The 12,796-nt window shown below is 37.4% G+C and overlaps 1 protein-coding gene across 4 annotated transcripts in view; it reads right to left on the bottom strand.

The window, feature by feature from the left end:
- NKAIN2 (sodium/potassium transporting ATPase interacting 2) overlaps positions 1-12,118 on the bottom strand; it is a 1,036,965-nt gene extending 1,024,847 nt beyond the window's left edge. For 2 of the 4 annotated variants that reach the window (XR_004248834.2, XM_058435539.1), the window contains exon 1: positions 11,929-12,055. Coding sequence is in view for 3 of the 4 variants with exons in the window: in XM_058435539.1 (XP_058291522.1) it covers positions 11,929-11,982 (54 nt within the window). In the remaining variant the exon portion in view is untranslated. Of the gene's footprint in view, positions 1-11,928 lie in introns of all 4 variants that reach the window. The other 2 variants (XM_032158200.2, XM_032158208.2) reach the window with 1 other exon arrangement.
- Between the last annotated feature and the right edge of the window lie 678 nt (positions 12,119-12,796).

Here is a 12,796-nt window from a genome sequence, read left to right as displayed (position 1 = left end):
ATTCATCTGGACCTTTCATTGTCCCACACATATTCTTTCATTCTCACCTTTCTACTACCATCATTTCTTCCACCTGGGATACTCTTTTCTGCAATCTCTAGCTATAGAAATCCTCCCTGTCATATATTAGGCCTCCATATATTGTTTGATCAACCTATGAGGAGATAACTAATCCTTCCCGTAAATTTCCTTTGTATTTTATTCTTAATTCTCTTAAGTTCTTATCATGCTGCCCTATATTAAGGGTATATCCACATGCCACATTTAATCTCCTTGACAGAGGTCAGTTTGGTTCTACTCCCCAACTCTACTCCTGGCTTCTCAAATTTTGCGTTATACACACACACACACACACACACTTGCACACTATATACACATATGTATATCTTTACAATATATAATTGTATGTATCAAGTATGTATATAATCTCTTAAATGTCTCCTGAGCTCAAAGTAACTGAATCAAAATTGCTGATAAGCAGAAGCTCTTCATGAAATGGCAGACAAAAAAAAAATTCATCTAAGTTTCATAGATTGAGTTCACAAATTTTTGAAGCCCATTTTTCTGGTAAGAGAGTTAATAGCTTTTATCAGATTCGCAAGATTCCATGCCAAACAAACTAAAAACAAACAAAAAACATTCAAAACTACTGCTCTAGAGATATGAAAAATAAAGACAAAATTAACTTCATTATTTATGTTCTAACAAAACCCTTGGAAGTAATGTTGCATCAAATGCATTAAATACTAGATAATATGAATTAAACTTATATGAATTAACACTTTAAAATGGGGCAAAATGACCCAGACATCCACATTTATGTCTCACCAAAATTGATCTTATTTACAGTAAGTATAAATGTGATTTTATAGTACACAATGAATGAAAGACAGTAAAACATGTTTAGCTTCTAGCATAATAAGTAAGTAACATGGCTTAATAAATAAATAAATGATAAAGAACAGGTTGCAATTTAAACTAATCTTGAATTATTAAAACCACTAGATACTAGATTTACGATAGAAACATGGCTTGACATTCTTTTCAGTTACATCATATCCTAATTGCCAAAGGGTAGAAACACACACTTAATTTATTCAGCACATGTTCATTATGCTATTCATATGTGGACATTTCATAAATCCTACTTGATGAAGCTGATTTAGTAATTACTTAATTTCCTCCCACTATTCATTCATTACTTCATTAACTTTTAAATGATCATGACTGCAACACAGCACTGCAGGCTAAGAACCATTCCGGGCAAATGTTTTCCAGGGTCTTCATCTCCCAACAGCCAGAGCAGGGCCTGCACGTCTGGCTCTTCATCCATTGCATGTAACATTTTTATTCACATTATGAAAGACTAAATTAAAAGATGGGCCTACCAGTAGGAAATATGCAACGACCCTAGTTTGTGTATAAAGTTTGCATCAAATCACTAGGTAAACTTCAAAAAAAATTCATTGGGGTTTATTTCTTTCAATGTAAGGGAAAAAATATGACATGAGTTTAAGGTACTTAACAGAGTGTGAGTAAAAGTAGGTACAGTAACAGAGTGATCATTAACACCTCTTTCTTATGAAACGAAAGTGAAAACCACAGGTCTCCCTTAAGGATTTTAATAAAAGAGGAATATAATTAAATGTCACCAAATATTGTTGTTGCAAGATTTATATTTACTAAATGTAAACTGAACTTATGCTATTTGCCTGATTTTTAAGGCAGCTTTTCTAAATAAAAATAAATCTGTTCCAGGACAGTCTATAAAATGGTAAACTGAAAATGCATTGCCCTATATCTCTAAGAGCCTGTGAAACTTCCCAGGAACATTTTTGATACAACCAGAAATATGTTCTTAAGAAAAGTAATCTATGAATTCATTCATTAATTCAATTTATTGTGGATTCCAACTCACAATGAATTTTAAAACATTGTTTTAAGTAGAATAGTACTTAACTGCTTCTGAACTGTTAGACATTCAGGAGTTCCACCCTTCCCTCCACCCCCTGCCTTGTAGGAAAATGAAAGAAGCCTTTAATTCCAGGTGCATAGAAAAGGCAAACTCATAAATACTACTGAACAGCTGTAATTTACTATCCTTTGGGTGAATAAAATGGAACCACATTTTATAAAACATGGTCAAAAATGAAACTCCATTAATTCCTGTTGATAAAGGTAAGAAACTCATAATCCTATACATTGCTCCAATATTTGAGAAAATCTCAGGCTATAGGTTCACTAATCACTAAAGTTGTGAGCAAGTTTTATTTAAAAAGAAAAAAGACAAAAAAAAAAAATGGTCCAGAGCTCTTTATATACCATCTATGTATCATCAAATCTACATTTTGAGATGGGGTTTCACTCTGTTGCCCAGGCTGGAGTGGCATGATCTTGGCTCACTGCAACCTCTGCCTCCCAAGTTCAAGCAGTTCTCATGCCTCAGCTTTCTGAGTAGCTGAGACTACAGGCACGCACCACCATGCCCCGCTAATTTTTGTTATTTTTAGTAGAGATGACGTTTTGCTGTGTTGGCCAGTCTGGTCTCGAACTGCTGACCTCAGGTGATCTACCAGCCTTGGCCTCCCAAAGTGCTGGTATTACAGGCATGAGCCACCACACCTGGCCAAATCTACAATAGTTTCTAAAAGCCTTCAAATATGTAATTCTATAACAGTTCCCAATAACTAGGGGTAAACATATCCACAAACCCTAAAATCATCCCTGCACTTCAAAGCAATCATCTCTTACAGGGTACCTTATCTCTAGTTTATAGACTAACAAGAGAGTGAGGTCAGAATCACTATGCCCACCAGGAAGAATTATGATTCCCAGGATCAAGGTGCCTTCCACCACTGCAGGTGCCATAACAAAAGAAGTGCTCAACCCTGGGACAATCAGCACAGCCCTTCTCCAGAGGCCAAGACCACAGAAGGCAGAACTCCACCCCAGTATAATTTTCTCTTCTCATTGTAGCTTGCAGAGGTTCTTACAACTTTTGTTTCCAAGTGGTGTCAGAGACCATAATACAAATAATACTCTGGGTGATCCACCTTGTATATCTCTTATGGCTACAAGCCCGTGTAGGTTAGGATACTATGAATTCCCTACCACCGAACAGTTCACATGTAACATAGACCCTTCCATCATTTGATACACAGCTGTCAGTTAAAGGATTTGAAATATCTCCTTATTCTGTTGTGTAGTTAGAATAATACAGATGCACACAAAGACTTCTGTTAAGAGTAGGGTGTACCAATTTGATTCCTCCATTTCAAACTAAGACTCATTTGTTTCCAAAGAATGCAACATTGTTGGGGGTTTTAAATGTGTTACTGTTTTAGAGTGTAATGCATTGATTAAAAAACAAAAGTCAGTATGAGGACTCTTCACCACTCCCCCGCCTAAGGCAAATATGTAGGCTGAGCTGCTGGAAAAGCTAGCCTGCTTAGAGATGTAGGATACAGACATTGCTCCTCATCCACTGCCTTAAAAAGAAAGTGCTTCTGCAAATGCCCTCTCCAAGGTGTTCTGGAGTTCTAAATATCAGAAGTTCCAAAACTACTGCAACATGTCAACCTCTGCAACATCAGCAATTGGACTTGATTGGGCTTCAGTTAAGGGTTTTGATTTTAGTGTCTGAAACATAATTTCAAGAAACTCAAGTGAACATATATAATATAAAATAGCCAAGCACCTGAAAACAAGTTTCTATTCATTTGTTTTAATAACTTGATAATATTCTATATTCTTAAATATCTTTATGCATTATTTGTTAGATATCTGCTTAATCAGTTGAGTTTCTGTACTGAATTTTTAACCTTTAAACATTGTTTAGGCAATCACTGAATATTAACTTGTAGACTGCATCATTAGCCTGGAGTAATATTTCACTGAAAAGTATTGCTGAAAATGCTAGTTCCATGGAAGATTAATAGGGGATATCAGAAAAAGACATTTCTTGGTTCACTGCAAGCACTCTGTAAATATTTGCTGAGTTAAATGGAATTAAGCAGAGGTTTAGTGCAGGACTTCCTGTAGCTGCTAATATGCTAATACGCACTGTGACCCTTGAGGGTGGGGGCAGTGGGGGGCATAAGAGTTCTTGCTCAGTAGAATGACTTGCTGAACTAGTGTCTACAGAACACAGTTTTAGAAATACTGGCCTGAATAACAATGTTGACTTGTTTGTAAAATCCAAGTTTCATTTTAATGAATACTTAAAGTAGGTGTATCAGGCACATAGCATATTATCTAGTTCAAACTACCTGTACCTAGTGTTTGAATTATTTATAAAGCCTCACAAAATTTATAGGTGGGTGAAGAAAAAAATGATTCTACGAAAAAAACCCAGTTGTTCCAACTAGGGCCACTGGCCATAAACATCCCTATAACTACTCCTGGGCTCACTAGATGAACTGTTCTGAAAGGTTAAAACATTAAAACTGTAAAGATGTTAACTTTAAGCATATTATCTCCCCTAGATACTCCTATTCTATAGGGTAAATAGGTCAGGAATTATTTGCCCTATTTTTCAAACGAGGAAACAGCACCCAGAAATATAAATGTCTCAAGCAAAGTCATAGTTATTTAGTCACCCAATACAGAAGCACTGGACTCCTTGGTATATTAAAATCCAGCTTCTAACTTAGCCCAGTACTTTCTCAGTCTCTCTCTCTCTCTGTCTGTCTCTCTCAGTATATTAAAATCCAGCTTCTAAATTAGCCCAGTACTTTTTCAGTCTCTCTCTCTCTCTTTCTCTCTCCCTCTCTCCCCCACCCCCCAACCCCCACCCCAGCGCTATGCTTACCCTAACGAGTGGCTAGGCTAGTAAAGAAAGGCAGGTGAAGGATCCAATTCTGTTCTAGCATTACCAGACATGAGGGTGCTTGCTTTCAGATTTTTCTATATTTCAATTCATTGCAAAGACACAAACGCGCTGGAAAGACCTTGCATTTCTCCTGTTTAAACTTCTGAATAGAACTAAGCTAAAAGTCAGAAATAGGTCCTGAAGAAAAGTTTTCTTTCACATCAGTAGAAGGCCATAGGAAGAATTTAGTTAATTATCTAGTTGGATTGAAGAATTTCAAAAATAGGTTCACATTCTCTTGTAACACCATTAGGTGAAGACACATATTCTAGGCCAGTGGTTCTGAAAATTTGGTGTCTGATCATCAACATCAGTATCATCTGGGAATTCCTTAGAAATACAAATTCTCTGGTCCTAGCCCAGGCCTCTGCAGTCAGAAACTCTAGGGGAGGGCCCAAAAATCTACATTTAAAAATCCTGCAGGAGATTCTGATGCACACTCAGGTTCAAAATGTGTTCAAGCATATTCAATACATATCTTAAATAACATATTTACTCTATTTCTTCCCAAGTACAACAATAATGGCAAATATTATTAGTCAATGGTGGTCTGGATGAATTTAGGATTTGGAGCATGTAAAAAACAAACGAGCAAACAAACAAACCAAAAACAGGCAAATAACAATACTGTGCACTGGCCATTCATCAAGGAGTGGTTTTAAAAAGAGCTGGATTTTTAAAAAGTGAATATATTTTTTCTTTCCATATAATACATTTTAAGCTTACATATCAAATTTCCAAGACCCTATTTCATGGTTATCTGTCAAAAGTTGGCCCAAATGCATGAGAACAGCAATGGATACTTGCTCTGCAGTGGGGAGCTTCCCCTTCTGCCCTTTTATTCTCTAGTCCATATACCAGCTGCTCATAGTTGTCAAACCCCAAGATTACCTAAGTCGGTCAGGTTTGGACAGTAGCCTGATATCAATCAACCCCACCTCTCTAAACCTAGGTGTTGACTAATGGGTCACTAAGGAATTAGTAGGTAGGTACTTACTTTCGTTAGTAAAACAAACATGAGAGGCTGCTATAGTTTTATTTCACATGGAAGGGATGCAGTGTGGCACAGATTCAGAGTCAGGCTGAGATTCAGACAGACCGGGGTTTGAATCCAAGCTTCTCCACTTACTAAGAGGATGACTTAAAAACACAGCTTAACGTTTCAAGGTCTCCATCCCCTCCCTGGTAAAGTGAGGATATTAATATCCATTACCTACCTCATAGGATTACCAGAGAGGATTCAGTGGGTGGGGGGGAACATATTTAGCCAAGAACAAGCTTACAATAAATAATAGTTTTCATTATTATTTTATAAAACCAGATTTTAAATGCATAACAAATTATTTAAAAATGCATGAAATGAAAAAATTATTCATTTCAAAATACACATAAAAATCAGTTTATATGTAGCATTTCAAGGAGTTTTTACAGGGATCAAGTTAGCATGTGATCCACAAGTAGCTGAAAGGGTAAAAATTAAAAGCTTTTGAAGTCACCTTATTCTTATTTCAGGTTGGAAAAACAAAGAGTATATACCTGCATAAGATTAAATCTTAGAATATTCCTATAAGCTAGACCCAGTGCCTGTTTTATAATTCAAGAGAAAAGAAAAATACTTATTTCAGGAAGATGAAGCTAGTAATTTCTTTATATATTGAGCATTTTAGATCTAAACACAACTGAAATACTTTTTAACAAAAGAAAAAGCATAACAAATTTATTACGTGCACACATGTACACAGGAGTATTACAAAATATGAACTCCTGAAATACTAAAAGAAGAGAAAACCAAGTTATAAATTTCATTTCTACCATAACCTGGAGAAAGAAAATTATTTTTAAGTTTATCTTGTTCTTTCATAATTTTTAAATGTGCTTTAATTTCTCGGGAATGGTAAGAACAGATGCTTCAGATAAGTTTATTTCCATCCTTAGAAATCAGAAATAAATAGAGTACTTATTCTATCACTGTTATGAAAAAAGGTAGCCCTACATACATTGTATCTTGATGGCTTATGTATTTTATTATATTGAAAATAAACAACAATCAAGTTTCCATGAGGGGAAAAAAATAACAAAAATCAGAAGAGTTCATTATATCAGAAAAAAAAACCAGGAAACAAATATTTTTCCTATGTGTGTGTTTCATTTCTGACATTTGTGTGTTATTGGAAATAGGGTAATTTCCATTAATAGCAATATTAGTTTCAAAACTGCTTATGAAAAAACGATACTGCACTGTTTGAAATTCTACCAAATAACATAACTGAAATACAACCTTTGGAATTTTAGGCATTATCTGTATATACAAATACTTAATGCAATTGGTGCCATTAACTTTTGTATTTATATTTCCAGGATCAACACAGAAATGTTAAAATATGTTCCTGTCTCTCAGATTTTATTTCTCTCAACCACACACATATTAAAAATAAAAAACAAAAAATAAAGACTTCCTATTTTAAGGAATCCCTGACTTCCATTCTGAAATTCCTGACTGGGCAAGTAGAGAATCTGACCTCAAAGTAAAGCAGCATCAGAGGGAAAGGAGGTAGCAAAGCACATTTGCATTTCTGGGTCATTACCCACATACGGGCCCCATGCCAGAGATGACTCTGGCACTCTGCAGAAAAAATGCTGCCCATCCAAGCCTTTATTTGAGAAAGCAGGAGAACAGCTCCACATGGGTTGACTTTTGGAAACTTTAGCTGTATTCAAGAAAATAAGTCGCTACCTGCTTTGTGAACAAAGAAACAAGAGTTGGACACTGGAAGAAGTTTCTAGGTATCCCTTGGTATACATAAGGCAGAGAAGAGTAGTGCTGAATTACAGTGAGAATAAATTAAAAACAAAACCATATGCAACAATATTCAGGATGCATAAATAGAAAACATTTAAAAAGAAGAAAGTTATCATTTTACAACTTAGCAAACTCAACATATTTTTACATGATAAGTTTCTAAAGTATTGTATGGGGATTTTCAGTCTTCTTCATGAATAAGTTTTGTTAACAACTTCAAGATGTTATCATCAATGGCATCTGAATGCTAAAAAGTTAAGATTCTCTGAGCCAGGAAGTTTTGTGGCAGATAAAGTTATAAACTTCTGAAGAACGGTCAAACTTGTCAGAAGTATACTAGGAATATCATAAGATTCTACCTGCACTTTTCAAGCTACTTCACGGCAATGCTTTATTTTCTAAAAAGTAATAAAATAGCACATGGTTATGAACACTGCATAAAATCACGATCACTGAAGTATTCCATAATCATAATAAAATTGTTTTTAATTTAGTCTACACTCAAGACATTTTAAGGAAAAAAAATGTATACCTTTGAAAATGGTTAGCAATCCTGTGATAGAAAGTAACTGATCATTCTTAATTTTCAAACGTACTCCTTCACACAGCTGCACACACAGTGTTTACTAACCTAATTGTTAGTTGCACCTGCTCCAAGTTAACAATATTTCATACAGTTCATGGCAATAGTGGCATTTTTCAAGTGTTAATCTGTGGAGTGTAAATCTAAACTTTCTTTCAATAGTTTATGACATGCTTTGTGCCACCCAGGGGTCTAATGTACAAAACAGGGGATTTTGAGTTTCCTTACTTGAAAACAATCTGTCCTTTCAGTCTAAATTAAGTTATATTCTTTCATATTTTAACGTATTTTTTCACACTGAGAGATATCAGAGTAATTTTTTCAACATTTATAAAAGAACTCTGATTCAATCAAACATTGGGGAAAACATGCCAAAACTTTCACAAGCTGAAAGTTACAAATAGTAAATAAGAAGTTAAAAACTTCTTGTCCTATACCACTGCATCCACCACTGCAAATGCAGTGATGATTTTTGTTACTATCTGAAATCTTCAGTTTCTGAGCATTAAGGACAGCAGTGATAAAAAGAAAAGTACCTTCTTGAGATTATGAGATTAAGCTCTGGATTCTGCACACGGAGTAAATCTGTTTCCAGAGATCATACTCCTTTACGTAGGAATCACCCTAAGATCTGAAGTTGGCATAACCATACAACTCAAAGATTTTAATTTATGATATATATGGAAACAGTTTTTCATAAAATGGAAGTTTTGTATGAATCTCTATGGCATGGAATTCTAGTTTCTTGTTTTATAAACGGATTTCCTGATTTTTGAGAAGAGTATATGTTTATCAATACTTGAAGTCTGCCAAACATTAAATTAAATGTATAGTTAACTAATTTAGAGCACGGATATAGAATTCTGACAGGTAAATGTCTCTGGAGAATCTGCCTCTGTCCCTCAATTGTTAAATGGTCAAAACACCGTGTCTGGTCTGATAATAACTTACTAAATGAGATCACCATATCCACAATACCAAAAGCCACCTCATCCTCTCCTAAGATTAGCTGCAAATTGGTACAGATGAAAATATTCCCTTAAGTTCATTTAAAATACAAATACTTTGCTTAGAGGACTGGAGATTAATGTTTCCAGAAACTTAATCAAGTCACGTAATAAAGAAACTGAATAAAGTTTCTAACTTAGACTCTCTTTGGCCTTTTTTCCTGTACAGTTACCAAAAAAAAGATGCCCAAATGTTACAAGAACACATACTAAACACTTGAGAAGTAAACAAAACTGGGTTAACTTTTATTTCAGTCAATGGTACATGAGTCATAACTTAGTCTAGAAACCTGGTTTATTTGTAAAACAATCTACTCATAATAGCGCAAAGACATAAAAAGTTTTAAAAAATCTATTGAGAGCAAAAGGAAAACATACACACCCACCTATTTTTTTAGTTCAGGGCTTTGCAACTATTAATTTGCAAAATAATTATTTTATTTAAAATCAAATACCGTATTTCCAAAAAGCAACAATTACCAAGAATCTCTGAGGTCCTTTAAGGTGTGATCATTTCACCCTATCAAAACAATTGGATTTTCTTTGTCCTTTGCTTTTTGTTCTGTATCTGCATTAACATGGCTGCTAATTATATTAGCCTGATGGCACATAAAGTCTGAATGGGAAAAATCACATGATTCTCATAGAATATAAAACTCCTTAGGATTCCAATGTACACTTACTTAGATTATGCTCTTCTGTATTACAGCTACGTCTATTCTGTTAGAGAACTTAATTATAATTCAGAATTTCTGTTTCATAAGTGATGGTGCAACTCTCCAAGACACCATTGTATGTATGGATGCATGCATGTACTCAAGAGCATGTGTACATACACACATATGTGAGCACACAAAAACACAAAGGAACCTTTAGCTTTATCATTCTAGAAGAATTTGAATAGATAGCTTCCCTACTGGTATATTTATACTTTTCTAAAATTAAGTTCTTGAGGAGTTTGTATTCATCACACAAAATGTCATATAGACCTAGTGCATACATTTGCCATAAAAAAGTCCTATTATGTTACATGATTAGAAGTTAAATCACGTTTTTCAAATTTTAAATTGAAAAGAGCTTAAGAATGATCTACACACCCACTCATTCTCAGTTTTATGCTTTCACACAGTGAATCAGCAAATGTATTCTTTTTCTGAATAATATATAAAAATAAGAATGTTTTGAAAACCTTTATACAGTTTGGCAGACTTAACCCAATGGATTGTTTAACAAAGTAAACTCCCTCATTGTTCTGGTTAGCTTTATTATTAAGAGTAAAAATCCTTCATTGCAAAACTTATATGAATCTGTGGTACAGAAAAATAAACTGGTTTACACATCATTGAGAAACTACCACATTCTGAAAATTACATTTATAATTCCATCTTTGTCTTACAACCAAGTGCATAAGCGCAGAAATCACAGGTCAAAATAGACACCATCAGATAACTTCCATGGGAAAGAAAAACATCCTAAGACAACACACAACAAAAAGCACTGTTTCAGCTAAATATTAAACAAAGCAGCAATAACAAACACTCATGGGCTTCATGACAACTGATAAACAAGAACACTTAAGGAATTCCTCTGCCAGTTTCAATGGCAAATCCTTGCTCTTTTGAACACTTTACTAATTGGACACTTAAACATCTTCTGCCTTGTAGTCACTTCAACCTTTATGAAACAATTGTTGAAAACGTAGATGACTATTCCAGTTAATTTATACTTTCTAAGGAAATATATTTAATGACAAGTGTGAACAAGTAGCTCCTACCTCAAATTAACCACTTCGAGTGGTATATTTTTCACCTCTCAACTCTCTACTCAGACCCTCCTTCCATTGCCCTTAGGGAATTGAAATTCAGAGACATGACGTTTTCCATTATTGGTTCCTTGCCTCTTTGCAACTGTACAACATTCCTCAAAAAGTACATACAATTCTCCATCCTATAGAATCAGACAACAGTATCTATTTCAGGAGCAATAATATGCATAATGTAAGACAGAATATTTTTTTCTTGGAATTGTCTGTGTTAATTGTGATTTAAAGGTTACCGGTTCCGTCTATGACAATGGTGTTGCTGAGTTCACCTAAGTATTTTTGTTCAATCTGCATACTTTAAAAACTCAATGTGGCTTCTAAATTAGACTGTTGTAAGGATACCATCTGCCCCAAATAGTGGTTTTTTTAGAGCATTATACTTAAAGACAACATTTTCCTTAAAAAAAAAAAGAAAAAAAATGTCTATGAAGAAACAAAGATACTGCAAAATTAGTATGGAGAAGAAAAGTCCAAAATTCCGTATTTCTCAGTTTAACACCTGTACAGTAAATTGTAGGTGACAATCACGTTGTTACATGAATAGGAATGCAAAGCATTAAGAACAAGAGCTACACCTTGCTTTGCCTAAAGAAATTAAAGACAAGTTTAACCTGCACCTGCCAAACTGTCTTAAGAGGGACAGAAATAGGTGGGAACGGAGAGGCTCACCTCTCCTGTACCCCAGAGTGCGTCTCCCTGAAATCATCTTAAATATAGGCAATATATCTGTCACCTTCTCTTTTATTCTTTTCTTCCATTCTAGTCAATGGCAGACCCTTTACTGCACTCCCCTGCCCACTATCTCAAAGACACATTACAGAACAAGGGGACCCAAGCGTCACTTACCAGTTGCATGCCACAGATAAAGATAAGCGTGCACCTGCCACTGCAATAACCCATGGTTTCCGAGACCCCTGCCACAGCCAGACTGTCCCACGTCGGCCACCGTCGAGCCCCCACTTTATCCAATCAGATTGCGGGGAAGGACAGGCAAACCTGCCGAGGGCTCGGGGGCTCCGGGCTGCTGCTGCCAGCGTCCTGGGAAGTGACAGGCATTAGGACCTGCTGGCGCGGCGGCGGCGGCGGCAGCTCCAGCCGCGCCCGCCACACATACCTTCACTCGCTCGGTGCACACGCCGCGCCGCGGGCAGCGCCGCCTGCGGAGACGCTCCCGGGGCCCGCAGGGGCAGCAGCGGCAGCCTGGCAGCGCCGCCGCGCCCTCGGGCATCTGGCCCCCGAAGTTTCGCCCCTGCCGCTCCCCGCGCCGCTCGCCTCACGCCCCCCAGCGCGGCCGCCGCCCGACGCGCGCTCGCCCTGCGCTCGCCGCGCGCCGGCTCCGGGGGCGACAGAAGCGCGCGAGGGCCGCTGCTCGCCTCCCTGCGCAGCCCGCGGCTCCTCGGCGCCCTGCGTTGCGGGGCCCGGCGGGCGGGGGTGGGGCAGGGAGCGGGGAGCGGGGCGCGGGCCGAGCGGGGGCGTCCGGGCTCCGCGGTCCCCGGCGGCTGCTGCAGCGGCTGCTGCGCGCAATGATGCGGGTCCGCGCCGCGTCCCAGCAGCGGCGCTGCCCCTCCCTTCCCCCAGATATGTGAATCCTCCTACAACAACAAATCCTTCAACCTGCTCCCTGCCGCCCCTCCCAGGGGGCCAACTTTGAGGACGGCAGGGGCTGCCGCCCAGGCGGCCGCAGGCGGCGGTGTCTAGGCGAAAAGGAGCGGCG

The sequence above is a fragment of the Hylobates moloch genome, unplaced genomic scaffold, assembly GCF_009828535.3.
Source record: "Hylobates moloch isolate HMO894 unplaced genomic scaffold, HMol_V3 SCAFFOLD_2, whole genome shotgun sequence".
Classification (NCBI taxonomy): domain Eukaryota; kingdom Metazoa; phylum Chordata; class Mammalia; order Primates; family Hylobatidae; genus Hylobates; species Hylobates moloch.
The sequence above is the reverse complement of the archived record's forward strand: the minus strand, read 5'-3'. Positions and strand labels throughout refer to the sequence as shown.